At 45.8% G+C, this 27,175-nt stretch overlaps 1 protein-coding gene across 3 annotated transcripts in view; it reads right to left on the bottom strand.

The window, feature by feature from the left end:
• ACSF3 (acyl-CoA synthetase family member 3) overlaps positions 1 to 27,175 on the bottom strand; it is a 230,883-nt gene that overhangs the window by 131,986 nt on the left and 71,722 nt on the right. For all 3 annotated transcript variants that reach the window (XM_030204602.1, XM_030204600.1, XM_030204601.1), the window contains one exon: positions 19,629 to 19,774. In XM_030204602.1, the coding sequence (XP_030060462.1) occupies positions 19,629 to 19,774 (146 nt within the window). The remainder of the gene's footprint in view (positions 1 to 19,628; positions 19,775 to 27,175) is intronic.

Here is a 27,175-nt window from a genome sequence, read left to right as displayed (position 1 = left end):
GAAATAAGTATTTGATCCCTTGCTGATTTTGTAAGTTTGCCCACTGACAAAGACATGAGCAGCCCATAATTGAAGGGTAGGTTATTGGTAACAGTGAGAGATAGCACATCACAAATTAAATCCGGAAAATCACATTGTGGAAAGTATATGAATTTATTTGCATTCTGCAGAGGGAAATAAGTATTTGATCCCCCACCAACCAGTAAGAGATCTGGCCCCTACAGACCAGGTAGATGCTCCAAATCAACTCGTTACCTGCATGACAGACAGCTGTCGGCAATGGTCACCTGTATGAAAGACACCTGTCCACAGACTCAGTGAATCAGTCAGACTCTAACCTCTACAAAATGGCCAAGAGCAAGGAGCTGTCTAAGGATGTCAGGGACAAGATCATACACCTGCACAAGGCTGGAATGGGCTACAAAACCATCAGTAAGACGCTGGGCGAGAAGGAGACAACTGTTGGTGCCATAGTAAGAAAATGGAAGAAGTACAAAATGACTGTCAATCGACAAAGATCTGGGGCTCCACGCAAAATCTCACCTCGTGGGGTATCCTTGATCATGAGGAAGGTTAGAAATCAGCCTACAACTACAAGGGGGGAACTTGTCAATGATCTCAAGGCAGCTGGGACCACTGTCACCACGAAAACCATTGGTAACACATTACGACATAACGGATTGCAATCCTGCAGTGCCCGCAAGGTCCCCCTGCTCCGGAAGGCACATGTGACGGCCCGTCTGAAGTTTGCCAGTGAACACCTGGATGATGCCGAGAGTGATTGGGAGAAGGTGCTGTGGTCAGATGAGACAAAAATTGAGCTCTTTGGCATGAACTCAACTCGCCGTGTTTGGAGGAAGAGAAATGCTGCCTATGACCCAAAGAACACCGTCCCCACTGTCAAGCATGGAGGTGGAAATGTTATGTTTTGGGGGTGTTTCTCTGCTAAGGGCACAGGACTACTTCACCGCATCAATGGGAGAATGGATGGGGCCATGTACCGTACAATTCTGAGTGACAACCTCCTTCCCTCCGCCAGGGCCTTAAAAATGGGTCGTGGCTGGGTCTTCCAGCACGACAATGACCCAAAACATACAGCCAAGGCAACAAAGGAGTGGCTCAGGAAGAAGCACATTAGGGTCATGGAGTGGCCTAGCCAGTCACCAGACCTTAATCCCATTGAAAACTTATGGAGGGAGCTGAAGCTGCGAGTTGCCAAGCGACAGCCCAGAACTCTTAATGATTTAGAGATGATCTGCAAAGAGGAGTGGACCAAAATTCCTCCTGACATGTGTGCAAACCTCATCATCAACTACAGAAGACGTCTGACCGCTGTGCTTGCCAACAAGGGTTTTGCCACCAAGTATTAGGTCTTGTTTGCCAGAGGGATCAAATACTTATTTCCCTCTGCAGAATGCAAATAAATTCATATACTTTCCACAATGTGATTTTCCGGCTTTAATTTGTGATGTGCTATCTCTCACTGTTACCAATAACCTACCCTTCAATTATGGGCTGCTCATGTCTTTGTCAGTGGGCAAACTTACAAAATCAGCAAGGGATCAAATACTTATTTCCCCCACTGTATACCAAATGTCAAAGCTGACAGCCATGCGAAGAGGCTCCATGCGGATTTTCAACAAAATATGGACACTTTATGAACAGTATAAAGAACAATCAAACACACCACTGGGATAGGGAGGGAGGGGAGGGAAAGTTAAAGTTAGAATTAAACAAGCTTGATGTAGAAAAAATGTTGATGAACAGCCGATTGTTGGCTATTTTGTATTTGAGCAATCTTTAATAAAAAAATATATTATATTGAAAAAAAAAAAAAAAAAAAAAAAAAAACTTAGATTGTGAGCCCTCCTGGGACAGAGAAATATCCAGTGTACCTGAATGTAACTCACCTTGAGCTACTACTGAAAAAGGTGGGAGCAAAATCTAAATAAATAAATAAAGATTCTAGAATTCTAAAGAATAACAAGATTCCATACAGAATTTCAAAGTGTAGCAACATTCCATGTAGAACCCCAAAGAGTAACAAGATTCTTCGGGGTGCAGGAGTGGTCTAGTGGTTAGAGCACCGAGGTAGCCAGTTCAAATGCTCCTTGTGATCTTGGGCAAGTCACTTAACCCTCCGTTGCCTCAGGTACAAACTTAGATTGTGAGCCCTCCTGGGACAGAGAAATATCCAGAGTACCTGAATGTAGCTCAACTTGAGCTACTACTGAAAAAGGTGGGAGCAAAATCTAAATAAATAAATACATGTGTACAGAATATCTGCTACCGAGCACCTATTTCTTCTAATGGCCGGTACTGTGAAGGGAGTTAAACAACAGATGTCCTTTTTGAAATCTCATGCACGACTGCTGCTTTACTCCATTGATGTAAGCACACTGCCAGGAACTCCTCTTTAAACCCGGCAAAAATATGCACACTATGGAAGCACAGGCATATTTTCAGCCAGGCGGAGGCTAATGTTCTCCCTCTGAATACTGTCCGTGCCTAGAAAGCACCTATGCTCTCTGCTAAGACTGGCTTGGAAATGTCAACGGACTTTCCCACCTCAATCTCCTTCCTTCCTGAGGGAACTACCCACCTCAAACTCAAAAAGATGTCAGGAAGTATTTTTTCACGGAGAGGGTGGTGGATACGTGGAATGCCCTCCCTCGGGAGGTGGTGGAGATGAAAACGGTAACGGAATTCAAACATGCGTGTGATATGCATAAAGGAATCCTGTGCAGTAGGAATGGATCCTCAGAAGCTTAGCCGAAATTGGGTGGCGGAGCAGGTGGGGGAAGAGAGGTTGGTGGTTGGGAGGCGAGGATAGTGGAGGGCAGACTTATACGGTCTGTGCCAGAGCCGGTGATGGGAGGCGGGACTGGTGGTTGGGAGGCGGGAAATACTGCTGGGCAGACTTGTACGGTCTGTGCCCTGAAAAAGGCAGGTACAAATCAAGGTAAGGTATATACATATGAGTTTATCTTGTTGGGCAGACTGGATGGACCATGCAGGTCTTTTTCTGCCGTCATCTACTATGTTACTATATATAAAGACAAACTGCAGACCTCACAGCATACCCTGAAGAAAACCATGAAGGCTGAAACGTCGGTTTCACTTACTCAGACGGGGCAAGATCCAGACAACTGCAGCAAACAATCTCAGCTTTCTCTGGCTCCCTCCCATCTCAATGGTATACAGTCAGCTTACTCTGCTTTCCTACCTACCCAAAATCCCATGGCACACTGTCACCTTGCTCTGCTCCCCTTCCACCCTCCTTCATGGTGCACTCTCACCTTGCTCTGCCGCCCCTTACCCTCCCCATGGCACACTGTCACCCTCTCCAAGACACTTTGGTCTGCCTCCCTTCCCCATAGCACACTCTTACCCTGCTCTGCCCTCACCCCATCTTCATGGTACTCTCACCTTGTTCTGCCCCCACCCCCATGGCACATTCACCTTAATCTCCTCCTGTCTCATCCCCATGGTACACTCACCTCACTTTGCTCTCCCTACCCTTCCCAAGACATAGAGGGGCATAATCGAAAGGCGCCGGCCATCTCCAGCACCGCAAGTGGGCGGAGCCAACCGTATTTTCAAAAAAGATGGCCGGACATCTTTTTCTTCGCTAATACGGTTGGGCCCGGCCAAATGTCAGACTTCGCTGGGGTTGAGATGGCCGGCTCGGTTTTTGGCCATAATGGAAAAAAATGCCGGCGATCTCAAACCTGGCGAAATCCAAGGCATTTGGTCATGGGAGGAGCCAGCATTTGTAGTGCACTGGCCCCCCTCACATGCCAGGACACCAACCGGGCACCGTAGGGGGCACTGCTAAAAATTAAAAAAAATAAAAATAAAAATAGCTCTCAGGTGCATAGCTCCCTTCCCTTGGTTGTTTAGCCCCCCAACCCCCCCCCCCCCCCAAAACCCATTCCCCACAACTCTACACCATTACCGTAGCCCTAAGGGGTGAAGGGGGGCACCTAGATGTGGGTACAGTGCGGGTGGGTTTTGGAGGGCTCCCATTTACCACCACAAGGGTAACAGGTAGGGGGGGGGGGGCCTGGGTCCACCTGCCTGAAGTGCACTGCACCCACTAAAAACTGCTCCAGGGACCTGTATACTGCTGTCATGGAGCTGGGTATGACATTTCAGGCTGGCATAGAGGCTGGCAAAAAAATGTTTTTGTAATTTTTTTTTTTGGGTGGGAGGGGGGTGGTGACCACTGGGGGAGTAAGGGGAGGTCATTCCCGATTGCCTCCGGTGGTCATTTGGTCAGTTGGGGCACCTTTTTGAAGCTTGGTCATGAAAAGAAAGGGACCAAGTAAAGCCGGCGAAATGCTCGTCAAGCCTGGCTTTTTTTTTTCCATTATCAGGCGAAGCCGGCCATCTCGTGAGCACGCCCCTGTCCCGCCTTCACTACCCTACGGATAAGCCCCCTTGATGTTTTGCCGGCTTCACGACGGAAAGCAGTTGAACCCAGCCAAAATCGGCTTTTGATTATACTGATTTCGCCGGGTTCAGATCATCGCCGGCCATCTCCCGATTTGTGTCGGAAGATTGCCGGCGATCACTTTCAAAAATGAGCTCGATAGTCACCTTGCTTTACTCTGCTCCCCTCCCCCCCCACAACACAGTTACCTTGATCTATTCTCCCCCCCTCCTCAAAGCACTCACTTTGCTCTGTCTCCCTCTCATCCACATGACACACTCCGCCTGCATCAGCTGCTCTCTCCCCCTGTGGTGCAGGGATCGAGCAGCAAAAGGAGGAATGGAACCACTGCACACTGAGTCACTTCTTCCTCCTGTGCTGGCCCTAGAGGAGAGAAAAGTGACTGGATGTGCAGTGGTTCACTTCCCCCTCCTTTTGCCACATGATCTTTGCGGAGGAGGGTGAGAGAGACTGAGGTGAGATCCGACGCACGTGCAAAATTCTGTGGGTTCTGTGGGGATGGGGAATTCTGCATTGCACAGTTGTGCACAATTCCCCTACGAGTAGACAGTGGAACCACCACATATGTGCAAACTAGTGCACGTGCACAAACACACACAAAAAAAGAGTGCTCCCTCTTTCTGAAATAGTGCACACTATGTCCAAAGAGCATGTGCTATTATTGGAAACTGACAAAATGGCCAAAAATACCTGAGTAAAATGAAAATTCCCTTGAACAACACAGGAGTGGAAAACAAAAATGAGAACATTATAATGCCTTTGTATCGCTGCATGGTGTGACTGCACCTCGAATATTGTGTTCAATTCTGGTTGCCGCATCTCAAAAAAGAAATAGTGGAATTAGAAAAGGTGCAGAGAAGGGCGACGAAAATGATAAAGGGGATGGGACGACTTCCCTATGAGGAAAGGCTAAAGCAGCTAGGGCTCTTCAGCTTGGATAAAAGGCAGCTGAGGGGAGATGTGATAGAGGTCTATAAAATAATGAGTGGAGTTGAAAGGGTAGATGTGAAGCATCTGTTTACGCTTTCCAAAAATACTAGGACTAGGGGGCATGCGATTAAGCTACAATGTAAATTTAAAACAAATCGGAGAAAAGTTTTCTTCACTCAATGTGTAATTAAACTCTGGAATTCGTTGCCAGAGAATGTGGTAAAGGTGGAGTGGAAAGGGTAGACATGAAGCATCTATTTACTCTTTCCAAAAATACTAGGAATAGGGGGCATTCAATGAAGCTACAAAGTAGTAAGTTTAAAATGAATTGGAGAAAATTTTTCTTCACTCAACGTGTAATTAATCTCTGGAATTCGTTGCTAGAAAATGTGGTAAAGGTGGTTAGCAGGGTTTAAAAAAGGTCTGGATGGCTTCCTAAAGGAAAAATCCATAGACCATTATTAAAATGGACTTGGGGAAAAGCCACTGCTTATTCCTGGGCTAAGCAGCATAAAATGTATTGAACCTTTTTGGGATCTTGCCAGGTATTTGTGACCTGGCTTGGCCACTGTTGGAAACAGGATGCTGGGCTCGATGGACCTTTGGTCTGTCCCAGTATGGCAATACTTATGTACTTATGAAACAACATTAAAGGAAAATTTCCTGGCTGTCCACCTCTAGAGTTTACACCTGGTTTTTTTTCTGCAAACTTTTGCTGGAAGACAGTACAAACAGATCTGAAAATTCAATCTATGTTCATTAACTGTCAAACCTGCTTTATTACATACACCCCTGGGAGCCCCTTCTCTCAATCCATTAAAAGGACACATGAATGGATCCCTGCATGTAATGTTACTCGAACTGAATGAGCAGTTTCCAGACAGCCAGTCTAGCTAGGAACATGGCTTTGAAAAGTGACCTCAATATTCACAAGTAATTCCACGTCCAGGAGCTACAAAGCATATTCAAGTATATCACAAGTACACCAAGGATTTGCTACACCACGCAAAAAGCTTACACTATCACAACTCTACACATTCACTATGACAACTCCATTAGCATCAGAAGAACAGTAGCCAGTCTTCAGGAGAGAGAGAGAGAGACTATAATTCTTTTGCTTGCTCCCAGGCTCTGTAAAAAAAAGCTGTCAGCTCTCCTAGATAAAGGTAATTGGCACTGCGATCTGGGTATCTGGGGACCTTGGTGCTTTTCTGTGTGGCGGTGTCCTGAGAGAAATGAAACAGGCAGATGATAAGACACTCAGCGATGTGACTGTCAACAATACACAGGGTCCCCACTGTACCAGCCCACAGCAGCTATTACCCAACTCTGATCTAAACCTCCAATTAAAGTGGTGATTAGGCCCAGTGAGGCATACTTGGCCCATGAATAATTCATTGCCCTTCACAGAAGCAGCATCTGGGGATTACAGAGGAAGAAAAGGAGAGCAGGAGAGAGCAGAGATGTGTGGAGGAGAGACAGTGAGGGGGTGCAAACCCTAGCTCGGGAGCCTGAATGTGAGCGGAGGACAGAGAGAAAGAGTAAGAGAGAAGGACAATAAGAGAAAATGGAGAGAAAACAAGAAGGTGAAAGAGAAAGGAGAGAACAGAGGACCAGGGAGACAGGAGAAGAAAAAGGTTGGGAGAAAACAAGAGATGAGCAAGGGAAACAGGAGAGAAGAATGTGAAGGAGGACTGTATGCATAATGAGCCGCGTATCACTTTTCATAGAAAGTAATCTATTACTGGTTATAAGCAGGACTTATTTTCAAAGCACTTTTAGATGTACAAAGCCTATGATGCCTTTATAAACTATGCTTAAAATAAGAACCTTTCCGGACTTCTCACATAGGTGTCCTGAGCCCATAAGTATTGCCATACTGGGACAGACTGAAGGTCCATCAAGCCCAGCATCCTATTTCCAACAGTGGCCAAACCAGGTCACAAGAACCTGACAAGATTCCGAAAAAGTACAATACATTTTATGCTGCTTATCCTAGAAATAAGCGGTGGATTTTCCCTAAGTCCATTTTAATAATGGCCTATGGACTTTTCCTTTAGGAAGCCAACCAAACCTTTTTAAAACCCTGCTAAGCTAACTGCTTTTACTACATTCTCCGGCAATGAATTCCAGAGTTTAATTACACACTGAGTGAAGAAAAATATTCTCTGATTCGTTTTAGATTTACTACTATGTAGCTTCATCGTGTGCTCCCTAGTCCTAGTATTTTGGACAGAGTAAACAAGTGATTCATGTCTACCCACGGCCGCCGAGAGAGGGGGACAGGGGGGACAAAAGTCCCCGGGCCCGGGCCTCCGGAGGGGGCCTGGCACCACCGCAGTCAGGCCCGCCCGCTGTTGCTCCCGAACTAACCTTAAACGCCTCCTTCCTTTCCTTTCACCACCTTCGCGGCAAACAGCAGCAGGGCAGGCCACTCCTTCCTTCCGTGTCCCGCCCTCGCCTGACGTAACATCCGCGAGGGTGGAGCACGGCAGGAAGGAGAGGTCTGCCCTGCTGCTGCTTGCCGCGAAGGTGGTGAAAGGATAGGAAGGAGGCGTTTAAGGTTAGTTCAGGGCCCGGTAGCGGGTGGAGGGGGGGGGGGGGGGGGGGGGGTCGGCGACGATAACCTCGGGTGGGGTGGCCCGGGGCAGCCTTGTCCCGGGTCCAGCTCTGGCTCTCGGCGGCCCTGTGTCTACCCATTCCCCTACACTCATTATTTTATAGACCTCTATCATATCTCCCCTCAGCCGCCTTTTCTGCAAGCTGAAGAGCCCTAGCCGCTTAAGCCTTTCCTCATATGAAAATCTTCCCATCCCCTTTATCATTTTGATCACCCTTCTCTGTACCTTTTCTAATTCCACTATATTTTTTTTGAGATGTGGCGACCAGAATTGAGCACAATATTCAAGGTGCAGTCGCACCATAGACTGATAAAGGCATTATAACTTCCTCACTTTTGTTTTCCATTCCTTTCCTAATAATACCTAACATTCTATTTGCTCTCTTAGCTGCCACAGCTCACTGAGCAGAGGGTTTCAACGTATCATCAACAAGGACGCTGAGATCCCTTTCTTGGTCGGTGACTCCTAACGTGGAACATTGCATTACGTAGCTATAGTTCAGGTTCCTCTGTCTCACATGCATCACTTTGCACTTGCTCACATTAAAAGTCATCTGCCATTTAGACGCCCAGTCTCCCAGTCTCGTAAGGCCCTCTTGTAAGTTTTCACAATCCTCTCGAGATTTAACAACTTTGAATAACTTTGTGTCAACAGCAAATTTAATACCTCACTAGTTACTCCCATCTGTAGATCAATATAAATATATTAAAAAGCAGCGGTCCCAGCATAGACCCCTGGGGAACCCCACTATCTACCCTTCTCCATTGAGAATACTGACCATTTAACCCTACTCTCTGTTTTCTATCTTTTAACCAGTTTTCAATCCACAATAGGACACTACCTCTTATCCCATGATTTTCCAATTTCCTCTGGAGTCTGTCATGAGGTACTTTGTCAAACGTCTTTTGAAAATCCAGATACACAATATCAACTGTCTTGCCTTTATCCACATGTTTGTTCACCCCTTCAAAGAAATGTAAAAGATTGGTGAGGCAAGATTTCCTTTCACTAAATCCATGTTGGCTTTGTCTCATTAATCCATGATTTTGAATATACTCTGTAATTTTTTTCTTTATAATAGTGTTTACCATTTTGCCCGGCACCAACGTCAGGCTCACCGGTCTATAATTTCCCGGATCTCCTCTGGAACCGTTTTGAAAAATCGGTGTTACATTGGCCATCCTCCAATCTTCCGGTACCACGCTCGATTTTAAAGATAAATTACATATTACTAACAATAGTTCCGCAAGTTCATTTTTCAATTGTATCTATGGGATGAATACTATCTGGTCCAGGAGATTTGCTACTCTTCAATTTGTCAAATTGCGCCATTACATCCTCCAGGTTTATAGAGATTTTATTCAGTTTCTCCAACTCGTCAGTTTTGAATACCATTTCTGGCACCCGTATCTCTTCCAAATCTTCCTCGGTGAAGACCGAAGCAAAGAATTCATTTATTTATTTATTTATTGCATTTGTACCCCACATTTTCCCACCTATTTGCTGATGCTAATGGAGTTGTCATAGTGAATGTGTAGAGTTGTGATAGTGTAAGCTTTTTGCGTGGTGTAGCAAATCCTTGGTGTACTTGTGATATACTTGAATATGCTTTGTAGCTCCTGGACGTGGAATTACTTGTGAATATTGAGGTCACTTTTCAAAGCCATGTTCCTAGCTAGACTGGCTGTCTGGAAACTGCTCATTCAGTTCGAGTAACATTACATGCAGGGATCCATTCATGTGTCCTTTTAATGGATTGAGAGAAGGGGCTCCCAGGGGTGTATGTAATAAAGCAGGTTTGAAAGTTAATGAACATAGATTGAATTTTCAGATCTGTTTGTACTGTCTTCCAGCAAAAGTTTGCAGAAAAAAAAACCAGGTGTAAACTCTAGAGGTGGACAGCCAGGAAATTTTCCTTTCATGTTGTTTCATAAGTACATAAGTATTGCCATACTGGGACAGACCAAAGGTCCATCGAGTCCAGCATCCTGTTTCCAACAGTGGCCAATCCAGGTCACAAATACCTGGCAAGATCCCAAAAAAGTTCAATACATTTTATGCTGCTTAGCCCAGGAATAAGCAGTGGCTTTTCCCCAAGTCCATTTTAATAATGGTCTATGGATTTTTCCTTTAGGAAGCCATCCAAACCTTTTTTTAAACCCTGCTAACCACCTTTACCACATTTTCTAGCAACAAATTCCAGAGATTAATTACACGTTGAGTGAAGAAAAATTTTCTCCGATTCATTTTAAACTTACTACTTTGTAGCTTCATTGAATGCCCCCTAGTCCTAGTATTTTTGGAAAGAGTAAATAGATGCTTCATGTCTACCCTTTCCACTCCACTCCACCTTTACCACATTCTCTGGCAACAAATTCCAGAGTTTAATTACACATTGAGTGAAGAAAACTTTTCTCCGATTTGTTTTAAATTTACATTGTAGCTTCATCGCATGCCCCCTAGTCCTAGTATTTTTGGAAAGAGTGAATAGATGCGTCATGTCTACCCTTTCCACTCCACTCCACCTTTACCACATAGTACCGTGAGGCGTTAGTTGCCTTCATTGGAAAACATATACAACGTGATGTTATTATCAAAGAGGTTCATGTGATACAGATACAGTAGGAGAGTCATTGAAAAGAAGAGTTATATAGTGTTCATTATAGAATTCATTTAATTTCTCTGCTATAGCTTTGTCTTCCCTGATTGCCCCTTTTACCCCTCAGTCAACTAGTGGTCCAACCGATTCTTTTGCCGGCTTCTTGTTTTTGATATACCCAAAAAATTTTTTACTGTGTTTTTGCCCCCAACAGAATCTTCTTTTCAAAGTCTCTCTTTGCCTTCCTTATCAGCGCTTTGCATTTGACTTGACATTCCTTATGCCATTTCTTATTATTTTCAGTCAGATCCTTCTTCCATTTTCTGAAGGATTTTCTTTTAGCTCTAATAGCTTCCTTCACCTCACTTTTTAACCAGGCCGGCTGTCATTTGGTCTTCCTTCCTCCTTTTTTAATACATGGAATATATTTGGCCTGGGCTTCCAGGATGGTGTTTTTGAACAGCATCCACGCATGATGTAAATTTTTGACCTTTGCAGCTGGTTTTATAAGTTATTTCACCGTTCTTCTCATTTTATCATAGTCTTTCTCAAAGTTAAATGCTAACGAATTGCATACTTACTCCAAAGCCAATATCAAATTTGATCATATTATGATCACTGTTATCAGACGGCCCCAGCACCATTACCTCCTGCACCAGATCATGCGCTCCACTAAGGACTAGGTCTAGTCCTCACTCTCTGGTCTTACAATATATTCAAGGCCAGGGCTGCCGAAGGGGGGAGCGGGGGGGGGGGGGGCAAAATTACCCAGGCCCGGCGCCAGAGTCTCTCGCCCTTTCCTGCTCCCAGGCCGCTTGCGCCGCAGTCCCGTCTCCACCTGCCTATCCTCAGCTCCCGTCTGTCTGTCGTCTGACCCCCCCTGCATTAAAAAAAAATCTCTAAAGTAGCAGCAAAGTGCCTTCTCTGCGAAAGCGGCTGATCGCCTTGGGCGGACCTTCCCTCACTGTGTCCCACCCTCTTCTGATATAACTTCCTATTTCCGCGAGGGCGGGACACAGTGAGGGAAGGCCCGCCCGAGGCTATCTGTCGCTTTCACACAGAAAGCGCTGTGTTGCGCCTGCTTCTTAGAGATTGTTTTTTTAAATTTAAATGAAGGTGGTCGGATGGCAGGCAGAAGGGAGCAGAGGGTAGGTAGGTGGAGACTGGGAACTGCGGGCACCAGCGGCCTGGGAGCAGGAGAGGGAGGTGACAGCAGTAGTGATTGAGGGGTGGGGTGGCGGCGATCTGGGGGGGGGGGCGGCCTTGCCCAGGGCCCGGCTCAGTCTCTCGGCAGCCCTGTTCAAGCCAACACAACACAAGTAAAAGGGTTCAGGAAACTTATTTATTTGAAAAAAATACATTTAAACCCAGAAACACTAGGAATAGAATTTAAGATTTTAAAATAGTCTCAAAAAGGCAGGTTCTAAGGCAGGACTTGGATATGGCCAGAGTAGGTTCACACTCTCAGGAAAGCAATACCAGGCATGAAGTATTTTTTCACGGAGAGGGTGGTAGACGCTTGGAATGCCCTCCCGCGGGAGGTGGTGGAGATGAAAACGGTAACGGAGTTCAAACATGCGTGGGATATGCATAGAGGAATCCTGTGCATAAGGAATGGATCCTCAGAAGCTTAGCTGAAATTGGGTGGCGGAGCAGGTGGGGGGAAGAGGGGTTGGTGGTTGGGAGGCTAGGATAGGGGAGGGCAGACTTATACGGTCTGTACTAGAGCCGGTGATGGGAGGCGGGACTGGTGGTTGGGAGGCGGGAAATACTGCTGGGCAGACTTATATGGTCTGTGCCCTGAAAAGGACAGGTACAAATTCAAGGTAAGGTATACACATATGAGTTTGTCTTGGGCAGACTGGATGGACCATGCAGGTCTTTTTCTGCCGTCATCTACTATGTTACTATGTAAGTGCAACAGAGGAGAAAGTTCAGAGTCAGAAGATGGCAACATAGAGGAAGAGCATAGGTAAAAGCAACTTAAGTGATAAAAGGTCAAGAGGAGAGGTAATAAGTTGCTGCAAAAGAACATAAGAATAGCCCTACTGGGTCAGACTGAAGGTTCATCAACAGTGGAAAATCCAGGTCACAAGTACCTGGCAGAATTAGGTTAGAATCAGAATTATAAGGGAGGAGGAGTGAAGAAATTCTAAAAACAAAGAAGGAAGGGAGAGGGGGCGAGTTCATAAAGAACAAGGACAATGTGATAATGCCATGGGGCGGGGGGGGGGGGGGGGGGGGGGGGGGGGCAGTGAAGGACACAAGGAGCATTTGCAATCAATTTACTATGGAGCTCATTTTCGAAACAGAAAAACATCCAAAGTGTATAATCAAGCCAACAAGAACAACAAAAAAATGCCCAAGTCTGCTAGCCGCTGAAAGAAGACGTCCCTGAAAGGGATGTTTCAGTGGGCCGTGTTACATGATGAACATTTATTGCCCATAACAGACAGCAAAATGACTTCCTAGGGGCGGGAAGAAAAACATCTGGAATTAGACCTGCTTTAAAAGTGTCTAGGGTAAGGCCAAACCTATCTTTAGGCCTATTTGTGATTTTGCCGAGTTGGAAGTGGTTGTTTTTGAGAAAGAGTGGAGAGTTGCCGAGTGCTTTGTTACCTTTGTCTGTTTGCCCCAGTCTGATCCTTTTAACCTTTACATTTCCTGCCTTGCCTCCTCTTGTGTCTCACCTTTTCCACACCTGCTAGCCCCCCAGCCACACCAGTTCCTTTATCTCTCTCCCTTTCCTCATCTCCCATTCTACATCCCTACCTGCTTGTCTTCTGTCTCTCACTGTTCCTGTTTGTCCACTCCCAGTTCGTCACTGTGTTCTGTGCTGCTGCTGCTTGTGTGAGGGCTGTGTGTTGTTCCTGGGAGAGTGAGTGCTTTGTGCTGCTGCTGTGTGTCTGCCTCACGAGGTGTGGAGCTGGTGCAGGGTCTCACAAGGTGCAGTAGGTGGAGGTGTGTACAGTGGTGCTTCTGGGGTCAGTGTGTTGCACCTGTGGTGGTGGGACACCTGCACACCAATCGCGGATCGCAAAATGCTTTGGTGGCTCATATTGTGCTAGAGGTGGATGAGAGTTTGGAGGGTAGGCCCCAGAGAATATACCCTATCAGAGAGTCTTCAGGCCCCGCACTTGCTTCCTGGACCTCATTGACCAGGAATGCCTACTATGTTCCGCTTCAACAGAGTTGACATACAGCACCTCTGTGACCAGCTACAACCCCTCCTACAGCCCGGGACATGCAGAACTAATCCTTTGCCAGTCCACCTGAAAGTCTCTGCCTCCCTCGCCTTTCTGGCCACTGGCACCTTCCAGTTAGTGCTAGCAGTCAATGCAGGCTTCACCTAGCCCACCATCTCCAACTGCCTTGTCCAGTTCCTCGATGCCTTCCTCACCCATGCCTCTGACTATATTACCTTCCCCACTACTGCCCGGGTACTTCATGACAACACATCTCAATTCTACGCCATATCACAATTCCTCATGTACAGCAACAAAACAACCTTTTAAGACTGATACTGTTTGCAATGAACTCCTTTTATTACCGACCAGACGGAGAGAAGAGTTTTCATTTTTGGCACAGTATATGACATCACAGGAACAAAATACAAGAAAACCAATGGACTGCATTTTTTCACGGAGAGGGTGGTGGACGCTTGTAATGCCCTCCCGCGGGAGGTGGTGGAGATGAAAACGGTAACAGAATTCAAACATGCGTGGGATAGGCATAAAGGAATCCTGTGCAGCAGGAATGGATCCTCAGAAGCTTAGCTGAAATTGGGTGGCGGAGCAGGTGGGGGGAAGAGGGGGTGGTGGTTGGGAGGCTAGGATAGTGGAGGGCAGACTTATACGGTCTGTACCAGAGCCGGTGATGGGAGGCGGGACTGGTGGTTGGGAGGCGGGAAATACTGCTGGGCAGACTTGTACGGTCTGTGCCCTGAAAAAGGCAGGTACAAATCAAGGTAAGGTTTACACATATGTTTGTCTTGTTGGGCAGACTGGATGGACCATGCAGGTCTTTTTCTGCCATCATGTACTATGTTACTATGTTACAAGGAAAGGGGAAACTCGCTTAAAGTCAACCTCAGCAATACCACCTAAAGCGAACAAGAAGTTAGGTGTGAATAGAAGGGATCCTCAGGAGCTTGGCAGAGATTGGATGGCGGAGCAGGTGGGGGAAGAGAGGTTGGTGGTTGGGAGGCGAGGATAGTGGAGGGCAGACTTATATGGTCCGTGCCAGAGCCGGTGATGGGAGGCGGGACTGGTGGTTGGGAGGCGGGAAATACTGCTGGGCAGACTTGTACGGTCTGTGCCCTAAAAAAGGCAGGTACAAATCAAGGTAAGGTATACACATGAGTTTATCTTGTTGGGCAGTCTGGATGGACCATGCAGGTCTTTTTCTGCCGTCATCTACTATGTTACTATGTTACTATGAGTGGCTTATAGCCTGTTTAGTTATGTTTAAACAGAAGAAATCTGCATGAAACAAAATATTTATTTTTATTTTGACTTATAAAATCAGTTGTCCCTGAAACATGCCTCAAAACAGAATAATCCATTTGTGTATCTACAATGTAAACCTCTACAAAACAGATGAAGTGAAGATGTGATTCCATGTGCCCCAATGAAAGGAGAGTTTAATTTAATTTTAGTATATTCCATCTTTATAACACCAGCTCTGGAACTCTTTGCTGGAGGATGTGGTAACAGCAGTTAGCGTATCTTGGTTTAAAAAATGTTTTGGACAAGTTCCTGCAGGAAACGTCCATAGTCTGCTACTGAGACAGACATGGGGAAGCTACTGCTTGCCCTGGGATTTGTAGCATGGAATGTTGCCCTGATTTGGGTTTCTGCCAGGTACTTGTGATCTGTCTTGGACACTGTTGGAAACAGGATACTGGGCTAGATGGAGCATTGGTCTGATCCAGTATGGCTACTCTTATGTTCTAAGCCAGCTGTTCAGGAAGAAAAATACAGAGGTACGCAGCTATTTGATAGTGGGTACATAAAATGAAAGATCAATGCCAGACAGATGTAGAGAAAGAAAGGAAGAAGAAGACAAGAGGAGAGAGAAGTGGAAAGGCCAACCTGGAAAAGAATTTGGAAGACTGACTCATGGAACATGGAAAAACAAATTAGAAAATTCAATTCCCAGACAACAAAGGTAGAAAAGAAAAAAAAATATTTTTATGTAATACTTTGTAAGGCCTGAGATGTTTTATTTTTTCTATTTTTATTTTAGTGTCTATGTAGGAATGTGTAATAGTGCAGCTTGTTCCAGTTTCCCCAACAGTAGGTATATCGGTGCTCTAGAGTCCAGTGTAATATATATATAGCACTGTCTTTACATTGGTGGGTTAGAGCTGTTATGGTGTGGTAAGTTTGGTGTTCTAGGGCAGTGTTTCGTAAGTTGGACCTGGAGTACCCCCTTGCCAGTCAGGTTTTCAGGCTATCCACAATAAATATGCATGAAATTGATTTGCATATACAGCCTCCATTACCTGCAGATTACATAGTAGATGACGGCAGAAAAAGACCTGCACGGTCCATCCAGTCTGCCCAACAAGATAACTCATATTTGCTGCTTTTTGTGTATACCCTACTTTGATTTGTACCTGTGCTCTTCAGGGCACAGACCGTATAAGTCTGCCCCGCACTATCCTCACCTCCCCACCACCAGCCCTGCCTCCCAACCACCGGCCCCACCTCCCAACCACCGGCTCTGGCACAGGCACAGACCGTATAAGTCTGCCCAGCACTATCCTCACCTCCCCACCACCAGCCCTGCCTCCCAACCACCGGCTCTGGCACAGACTGTACAAGTCTGTCCAGCACTATCCCCGCCTCCTACCACCGGCTCTGGTACAGCCCGTATAAGTCTGCCCAGCACTATCCCTGCCTCCCAACCACCAGTCCCGCTTCCCACCACCGGCTCTGGCACAGACCGTATAAGTCTGCCCCGCACTATCCTCACCTCCCCACCACCAGCCCTGCCTCCCAACCACCGGCCCCACCTCCCAACCACCGGCTCTGGCACAGGCACAGACCGTATAAGTCTGCCCAGCACTATCCTCACCTCCCCACCACCAGCCCTGCCTCCCAACCACCGGCTCTGGCACAGACTGTACAAGTCTGCCCAGCCCTATCCCCGCCTCCCAACCACCAGCCCCGCCTCCCGATCTTTGTGGATAGCCTAAAAATCTGAATGGCAAGGGGGTAATCCAGGACCACCTAGGGCCCTGATGGCGAACCTATGACACGCGTGTCAGCACTGACACGCGTAGCCATTTTCGATGACACGCGGCGCCGCCGCAGTGTGGTCCGCCCTCCCTCCTCGCTCCCGGAAACTAACCTTAAAGCCTCCTTTCACGTCGCAGCAAGCAGCAGCAGGGCAGGCCACTCCTTCCTTCCGTGTCCCGCCCTCGCCTGACGTAACGTCCGCGAGGGTGGAGCACAGAAGGAAGGAGGAGAGGTCTGCCCTGCTGCTGCTTGCTGCGACGTGAAAGGAGGCTTTAAGGTTAGTTCTGGGCCCGGTAGCGGGTGGAGGGGGAGCCCAGCGATCTCGGGTAGGGGGGCAGCGATCTCGGGTAGGGGGGCCCCGGGGGCGGTCCTAGTAGCAGTGATTTTTCTCGAAGTGACACACCACCAGAGTTATGCTAGCTTTTTTGGCGAATTTTGACACACCAAGCTCAACAGGTTGCCCATCACTGACCTAGGGAAACACTGCTCTAGGGCCCAGTGTAATATTTGTAGCACCGTGTTTTCATAAGTGGTTTAGGGCTATTATGGTGTTGTAAGTTTTCAGTATAGGTTTTGGGTGTCATTTTGCAGAGTTTTGTGTTATCTCACAGTGTCTGGCTCTATTTGAAAGTAGGCTGTGGGGCAAGGGGTGCCTTTGGGGGCCCTTACCAAACAAAACAAAAATGCTCAAGGCTAGTGGTCTCCACATCCTGTAGAGACCATCTGATTTAAACAAAGTGTCCAGCACTGGAAGGAGTGTATGTGCTGTTCCTGAGGTGATGGTCACAATTTTAATATTTTTACTTGTAGTTAAGAAGACAGGTTTGCCTGCTCTGGCCAGTCCAGGGATCTCTTCTGTGTCCTATCTTGATGTAACTTCCTGTTTCCTTGTAGGCAGAACACAACAGAGACAGCCTGTATTAATCATTACCTGTCACTGCCACTACACCTGAAAACAACACAGGCACTGCTGTCTAGCTGACACCAGCCAGCACCTATTTTATAAAGTATATAAAGTATAAAGTATTCTGTATATGAAAAGCTGTAAACATTGTACCAAATAAATACTAAAAACTATATGCAAGCTGTGCAGAAGGAATGGATCCTCAGAAGCTTAGCCGAAATTGGGTGGCGGAGCAGGTGGGGGGGGAAGAGGGGTTGGTGGTTGGGAGGCGAGGATAGTGGAGGGCAGACTTATACGGTCCGTGCCAGAGCTGGTGATGGGAGGCGGGACTGGTGGTTGGGAGGTGGGAAATACTGCTGGGCAGACTTGTACGATCTGTGCCCTGAATAAGGCAGGTACAAATCTAGGTAAGGTATACACATATGTTTGTCTTGTTGGGCAGACTGGATGGACCATGCAGGTCTTTTTCTGCCATCATGTACTATGTTACTATGTTACAAGGAAAGGGGAAACTCGCTTAAAGTCAACCTCAGCAATACCACCTAAAGCGAACAAGAAGTTAGGTGTGAATAGAAGGGATCCTCAGGAGCTTAGCGGAGATTGGATGGCGGAGCAGGTGGGGGAAGAGAGGTTGGTGGTTGGGAGGCGGGAAATACTGCTGGGCAGACTTGTACGGTCTGTGCCCTGAATAAGGCAGGTACAAATCAAGGTAAGGTATACACATATGTTTGTCTTGTTGGGCAGACTGGATGGACCGTGCAGGTCTTTTTCTGCTGTCATATACTATGTTACTATGTAAGTGTCTTTTATATTGTGTCAGATCAAGAGGGAGAGAGAGGAAGAAGGTTAGAAACTTTTGATGCTTATATATATATAAAAAAAAACCTGTAAAAATATTTGCTGGAGTAACTGGAGTTAAAATATTACCCATTTGTGGCTGTAGAGTTTTCTTCTCCTTTATATAAGCAGAATCATTTCTAGTAACATGTGGTAAAGACCGATCTGGTCCATCTAGTCTGCTCAGTGGGGTGCTCAGGGCACTGAATGCCTGTGTACCTGTTCTGATTTTGGGAGGGGGATTGTACCTGCTGCTGTGTAGTAAGGTTACTTTCCCCATGGCTGTTTTTCATTTTTGGGGTTTGTACTTGCTTTCACGGCGCCGGTCACTTTTTCCCCATGGCGTCTTAGGATAAGCAAGACATTAATTTCACAGCTCTTTTTGAGCGGAGATAGTCCCTTCTTGGTTTCCGTCCTCTTGCCTTTTAAGGATCCAACTCTCTATACTTGACTTCCAAAGTCTGTTCTACCACGAATGAACTTTAAAGCAATACCACTCTATCTCTGAATCCGAATATGAACTCTTGAATGTTTAATCTACTATGCCAATCATGATCTCTAACGCAATACCACTTGTATCTCTCACTCCGGAAATGGCGATCGCCATGACGGAACAATGTAAGCCACATTCAGCCTGCAAATAGGTGGGAAAATGTGGGATACAAATGCAATAAATAAATAAATAAATAAATTCTGCTCTGTTCTTTACCAGACTCCCCATACTGCTAAGCAGGAAGATAGGACTGTGGAAAATCATCATTAGACTAGGAGAATAATCATAACAACAGTATCGAACTAGGTGAAACAATAAACTAAATAAGCAATGGAAAGATAAAAACAATAAAACACAGAGAAAGGGATTAAAAAGAGGAGCAGAGATTATTGTTGCACGCTACCTCCGCTCACTGCCGTGTTATCATGCAGATGTGACTGTGGCAATGTTAAAGCATATACCGTCTACAGGGCTAGGTATCTACCCTTCCCCCACAAGGCTGGCTCCATCTTTTCATCTTCTCTTCCCCAAGCAGATGTATACCTGGCACACGAACTCCCTTCAGCGGATTGGAAAGCGCCATCCCAATCTCGGTCATCCCATACCTCTCCAGTAAGGTGTGGCCAGTGATCTCCCTCCAACGCTCCAGGATGGGTATGGGAAGGGCTGATGACCCCGACACCATCAACCTACAGCAGGTAACAAAGGGGGAGCATCGGACTCAGATCCAGTGAAAGAAATACACAACAACACTTCCTGAATCTGTCCCCATCACACCACCACTCACCATATCCTGAACTTATTATTAACTGCCTTTATAAACAGATTCACCCAAGGTGGTGTATAGCAGGTACAGTTTAACATAAAACTTAACAGCAATATTCTAGTAAAAATTGCCAAATATAAACATGAATACAGTAAATGAATAAATGAGGAGATACAGATCAGATCATACATCACATAAGTCAGGAATGCGGCTCCTGATTCCAAGTGAGCTGCCTCCAGTGACTTCAACAGCTGCTGTGACCAAAAGAGTAGCATCTGAGCTACATAGCCCCACAAATGGAGGCTGAACCCCATGACAGCAGACATAAAGGCTTGCTTAACAACCTGCTCAACCTTCACACCATTAGCATCCTTTAGAACTGAGCCTCTCTCCAATGGAATAGTTGCCTTCCTAGTCAACGCCCTGACCAAGGCATCCACTTTGGGGAGGCAAAGCAACCAGTTCAACTTGTTCTTTGGCAGACAGTAGAGTTGACATAGATACCTAGTGCCCCTGAGGATCCCCCTCTGGGGCCTCCCACTCAGCTGACGCCAAAACAGAGTCCTATCAGATGGTCTGAGCTACCATCTGATAGGGGTCTGTAAAGGGGAAATGTCTGGATTTCCATCATGGGGTTCCCCAGACCCAAAAGGTGGGAAAATGTGGGATACAAATGTAACAAATAATAATAATAGTATTAGGAGACATTAACCTTCACCTGGAAGACCCAAACTCTATCAAAGTACGAGAATGCAAGGAATTCCTCCACTTATGGGACCTCAAATGGCCACATATGCAAGCAACCCACGTAAAAGGGCACACACTCGACCTCATCTCACACAAAACGTCAATAGACCAGAACCTAATCATAACAGATATTAAATGGACAGAAACACCATGGACCGATCACTACAAACTAAACCTATCCCTAAAATGGCGGAAGAAGGGATCATACCGGATACAAGAATACACAATTTACAGCACATGAGGTCATGTAGACCCAAAAATGTTCTGGCAACAGATATACAATAACAAGTGGACAACACAAACGGACTCCATAAACTACTTCATAGAATGGGATAAAAGATGCAGAAGCATTCTAGATGAAATAGCACTCTTATGAACAAAAACCTCACGTAGACACAACATGATACCATGATTAAACGATGAACTGAAAAAGCTAAAAACGCAATCCAGCAAACTCGAACGAGCATAGAAAAAAACAAAGATGAACAGACATTCAACGCATGGAAGCAAACACAAAGGAATTACAAATACGCAATAAAACAGGCCAAAAGGTCATACTATAAAACCAAAATAGGAACAGATTACAAAGACACAAAGAAACTATACCAACTCGTGAACAAATTACTAGACACCACCTTGGTCACTACAACTAATACAGACATCCCATCTGCAGACAAACTTGCTAAATACTTCAGAGAAAAAATTGCAAATCTACCACACGACACCTCCGATATTGAAAACTTCCTCAACAGTTTGGACCCTACCCAGCTATCTAATAAAATCCGCCCCTGACTGCTACATAGCTGACCTCACATCCAACCTAAACTACATGCTTCAACAAGGTCTCTTCCCTAAGGAAAATGGCAATATCCTACTCACCCCAATATCAAAAGATACCAAGAAAAAAAACAATCAATCAATCACTAACTACCGCCCAGTAGCATCTATCCCACTGGTAGTCAAACTGATGGAAAGCATGGTAACCAAACAACTTACTGATTACATAAACAAATTCACAATATTACATGAATCACAATCAGGATTTCGCCCCCTCCACAGCACTGAAACAGTACTAATAACCGGGCTATGGTAATGGTGTAGAGTTGTGGAGAGTGGGTTTTGGGGAGTATTTGGGGGGCTCAGCACCCAAGGTAAGGGAGCTATGCACCTGGGAGCTATTGTTTTTTAAAAATTTTTAGAAGTGCCCCCTAGGGTGCCCGGTTGGTGTCCTGGCACGTGAGGGGGACCAGTGCACTACAAATGCTGGCCCCTCCCACGACCAAATGCCTTGGATTTGGCCGGGTTTGAGATCGCCGGCTTCGGTTTCCATTATGGGCAAAAACCGAGGCCGGCCATCTCTGACATTTGGGCGGCCCCAACCGTATTATCGAAAAAAAAAGATGGCCCCGCCCCTTCGTGGTGCCGTCCTTAGAGATGGGTGTCCCCGTTCGAAAATGCCCCTCTAGGTATATTTGACTCACCTGTACTAAACCATAAGACCTTAGTCTTATCTGCTTTTAACTTAAACTTCACATGATAAAAACTGGATAATGAAGATGTTCTTTAAAAATAAAGGAAAGACATTTAAAGGTCTAAAAATTCAAATATTCCCAGACATATCAAGAGATACCCAGAAAAGACGGCAACAATTCCTCCAGATGAAAACTGAAGTGCTTCAGATGGGAGCTACATTTTTCCTAAGATACCCCTGCAAATGCGTGGTTAAATACCAATCTTTTAAATATGTTTATTATGAACCCTCTCAGCTTGCTGCTTTCATAACATCAAAAAGCTCTAGTTAATGTAATAAGAAATTGGTTCACGTCTGATTACAAATGTGTTTAAAAATTTCCTAAATCTCCACTGTTTAGGAATCTTGGACTCTCGTTGCGGACTTGAGATTGGTTACAGATAATAGAGTTTATTCTTTTCTTTCCCCTTTTTTCCCCAGTTTAATTTTCTAAGATAACCAATCTTTTCTGTACAAGTAATGTAATGTCTCATATAAAAATAGAAATGCTTATAATGAAAAAAAAATTTAAGCTTCACAGAGGCAACGTTTTATTTCATCCACACAATATTTAATTCCAGAAAACAAACCATCTTGAGATGTACATGAAATGAGATTGAAGGGGGGCAGACTCAAGAAAAATGTCAGGAAGTATTTTTTCACGGAGAGAGTGGTGGATGCTTGGAATGCCCTCCCGCGGGAGGTGGTGGAAACGAAAACGGTAACGGAATTCAAACATGCGTGGGATAAACATAAAGGAATTCTGCTCAGAAGGAATGGATCCTAAGGAGCTTAGACGAGATTGGGTGGCAAAGCTGGTGGCGGGAGACGGAGATGGTGCTGGGCAGACTTATAGGTCTGTGCCAGAGCCGATGGTGGGAGGCAGGACTGGTGGTTTAGAAGCGGGGATAGTGCTGGGCAGACTTATACGGTCTGTGCCCGGAAAAGGACAGGTACAAATCAAGGTAAGGTATACACAAAAAGTAGCACATGTGAGTTTATCTTGTTGGGCAGACTGGATGGACCGCGCAGGTCTTTTTCTGCCGTCATCTACTATGTTACTATGTACCTGCTGAAACCAGCACAAAAATAACATCTGCCTAGGACAGAAGTTTCATACCATCATCCAGTTTTAAATTCCTAAGTGAACTCGTATATAAATTATTTAATGCTGAAGATATGGGAGACCCTTGTGGGACTCCAAACGATGGTTGCCATGAATTTGAAAGCTTTCCATCCTTTGTTACCAAAGAGTGCCTATTCACTAGAAAAGAATGAAACCACCGAAGAACAGTTGAAGCAAAACCTAATTCAGATAACATATCAATTATATAACTATGATTAACCGTATCAAACGCAGCAGATGTGTCCAATTGAAGAAGCAATACAATATCTTTTCCTCTGCAATAATGCCTTATTCACTTCAGATGTTAGCAGTAAAAAGAGACTCTCAGTACTGTGATACATTGTAAAAACCACGTTGAGAATCATAAAATAAATTAGCCTTTTGCACAAATTCTATCAATTTAGCAACAGGCCTAAAGTTAGCTTGAAAGGCCCTTGGTGCTTTTTCTGTATTTGTATCGTTGTGTGTACTTTTGACCCTTCTCCTCTGTTGCTGCTGCCTTCTCATAATTAAAATAAAAATGTTTTGTCCAGCAGACCCGGTAAAAAGAGCACAAGTGGCACAGCCAACTCATGCTCTAGGCCTTTATCTCTGGATGAGCATCAGCAGTACTGACAAATTTGTACAGCAACTTCCAGCCAAACAAGATGTTATTGAGCTTCCCAATCTCAGGATGTTGCTGATGACGTTAGCTTCAGAACTTAGTACAAGAACAGTGCTGGGCAAAGGCAAGGACAAATCAAACTCGGGTATAAAGTATCACATACCATGTAAAATGAGTTTATCTTGTTGGGCAGACTGGATGGACCGTTCAGGTCTTTATCTGCCGTCATTTACTATGTTACTCTTTGGAGGTTCTACGTGGAACGTTGCTACTAATTGGGATTCCGGAATCTTGTAACTCTTTAGGATTCCAGAATCTTCAGAACTTTTAGTACAAGAACAGTGCTGGGCGGACTCCTACGGTCTGCGCCCTGAGAATGGCAAGGACAAATCAAACTTGGGTATAAATATAAAGTACCACATACCATGTAAAATGAGTTTATCTTGTTGGGCAGACTGGATGGACAGTACAGGTCTTTATCTGCCGTCATTTACTATGTGCAAGCTGTGAGGCTCATTAACTTCTGAGTCTGATGAAAATAGAAGAAATTAATGCAGCAAATATTTATACCTCTCCTTATGGCACAGGGAGAGCTAAGATTACTACTACTACTTAGCATTTCTATAGCGCTGCCAGGGTTACGCAGCGCTGTACAAGTTTAACATGGGGAAGGACAGTCCCTGCTCAAGAGAGCTTACAATCTAAAGGTTACAAACTATGTAGTCAGTGTACAGTGGTGGAAATAAGTATTTGATCCCTTGCTGATTTTGTAAGTTTGCCCACTGACAAAGACATGAGCAGCCCATAATTGAAGGGTAGGTTATTGGTAACAGTGAGAGATAGCACATCACAAATTAAATCCGGAAAATCACATTGTGGAAAGTATATGAATTTATTTGCATTCTGCAGAGGGAAATAAGTATTTAATCCCTCTGGCAAACAAGACCTAATACTTGGTGGCAAAACCCTTGTTGGCAAGCACAGCGGTCAGACGTCTTCTGTAGTTGATGATGAGGTTTGCACACATGTCAGGAGGAATTTTGGTCCACTCCTCTTTGCAGATCATCTCTAAATCATTAAGAGTTCTGGGCTGTCGCTTGGCAACTCGCAGCTTCAGCTCCCTCCATAAGTTTTCAATGGGATTAAGGTCTGGTGACTGGCTAGGCCACTCCATGACCCTAATGTGCTTCTTCCTGAGCCACTCCTTTGTTGCCTTGGCTGTATGTTTGGGTCATTGTCGTGCTGGAAGACCCAGCCACGACCCATTTTTAAGGCCCTGGCGGAGGGAAGGAGGTTGTCACTCAGAATTGTACGGTACATGGCCCCATCCATTCTCCCATTGATGCGGTGAAGTAGTCCTGTGCCCTTAGCAGAGAAACACCCCCAAAACATAACATTTCCACCTCCATGCTTGACAGTGGGGACGGTGTTCTTTGGGTCATAGGCAGCATTTCTCTTCCTCCAAACACGGCGAGTTGAGTTCATGCCAAAGAGCTCAATTTTTGTCTCATCTGACCACAGCACCTTCTCCCAATCACTCTCGGCATCATCCAGGTGTTCACTGGCAAACTTCAGACGGGCCGTCACATGTGCCTTCCGGAGCAGGGGGACCTTGCGGGCACTGCAGGATTGCAATCCGTTATGTCGTAATGTGTTACCAATGGTTTTCGTGGTTACAGTGGTCCCAGCTGCCTTGAGATCATTGACAAGTTCCCCCCTTGTAGTTGTAGGCTGATTTCTAACCTTCCTCATGATCAAGGATACCCCACGAGGTGAGATTTTGCGTGGAGCCCCAGATCTTTGTCGATTGACAGTCATTTTGTACTTCTTCCATTTTCTTACTATGGCACCAACAGTTGTCTCCTTCTCGCCCAGCGTCTTACTGATGGTTTTGTAGCCCATTCCAGCCTTGTGCAGGTGTATGATCTTGTCCCTGACATCCTTAGACAGCTCCTTGCTCTTGGCCATTTTGTAGAGGTTAGAGTCTGACTGATTCACTGAGTCTGTGGACAGGTGTCTTTCATACAGGTGACCATTGCCGACAGCTGTCTGTCATGCAGGTAATGAGTTGATTTGGAGCATCTACCTGGTCTGTAGGGGCCAGATCTCTTACTGGTTGGTGGGGGATCAAATACTTATTTCCCTCTGCAGAATGCAAATAAATTCATATACTTTCCACAATGTGATTTTCCGGATTTAATTTGTGATGTGCTATCTCTCACTGTTACCAATAACCTACCCTTCAATTATGGGCTGCTCATGTCTTTGTCAGTGGGCAAACTTACAAAATCAGCAAGGGATCAAATACTTATTTCCACCACTGTAGGTAGCATGAATGGGGAAGGTGGTTAGGCGCCAAAAGCAAGGGAGAAGAGATGGGCCTTAAGTAAGGACTTGAAGATGGGCAGGGAGGGCGCTTGGCGTATGGGCTCGGGAAGTCTGTTCCAGGCATAAGGTGATGCGAGGCAGAAGGGGCGGAGTCTGGAGTTAGCGGTGTTGGAGAAGGGTACAGATAGGAGTGATTTGTCCTGAGAGCGGAGGTTACGGGCAGGAACATACGGGGAGAGGAGGGTAGAGAGGTAATGGGGGGCTGCAGATTGAGTGCATTTGAAGGTCAATAGGAGAAGCTTGAACTGAATACGGTAGCGGATCGGGAGCCAGTGAAGTGACTTGAGGAGAGGGGTGATATGAGAGTATCGGTTCACGCGGTAGATAAGACGTGCGGCGAAATTTTGGACAGCTTGAAGGTGGGATAGATGGCTAAGCGGGAGGCCAGCGAGAAGAAGGTTGCAATAGTCAAGACAAGAGGTAACGAGCGAGTGGACGAGGGTTCGGTTGGTCTGTTCAGAGAGGAATGGGCGAATTTTGCTAATATTATAGAGGAAGAAGCGACAGGTCTTAGCAGTCTGCTGGATATGGGCAGAGAAGGAGAGGGAGGAGTCGAAGATGACTCCGAGATTGCGGGCTGAAGAGATGGGGAGGATGAGGGCGTTGTCAACAGAGACGGCAAGTGGGGGAAGAGGAGAAGAAGGTTTGAGTGGAAAGACAAGGAGCTCAGTCTTTGCCATGTTCAGTTTCAGATGCCTGTTGGACATCCAGGCAGTGATGACTGAGAGGCAGGCCGAAACTCTGGCCTGGGTTTCGACTGTGATGTCGGGAGTGGAGAGATAAAGCTGGGTGTCATCAGCATAGAGATGGTACTGGAAACCATGTGATGAGATCAGCGAGCCCAGGGAAGAGGTGTAGATCGAGAAAAGAAGCGGTCCAAGGACAGATCCTTGGGGATGATGAGGGCTGAGGTGCATTTGTAATGCTGTGTGTAACGTGGTAGTGGGTC

The sequence above is a fragment of the Microcaecilia unicolor genome, chromosome 5, assembly GCF_901765095.1.
Source record: "Microcaecilia unicolor chromosome 5, aMicUni1.1, whole genome shotgun sequence".
Taxonomy (NCBI): domain Eukaryota; kingdom Metazoa; phylum Chordata; class Amphibia; order Gymnophiona; family Siphonopidae; genus Microcaecilia; species Microcaecilia unicolor.
Note: the sequence above shows the minus strand (reverse complement) of the source record. Positions and strands in the feature narration are given on the sequence as shown.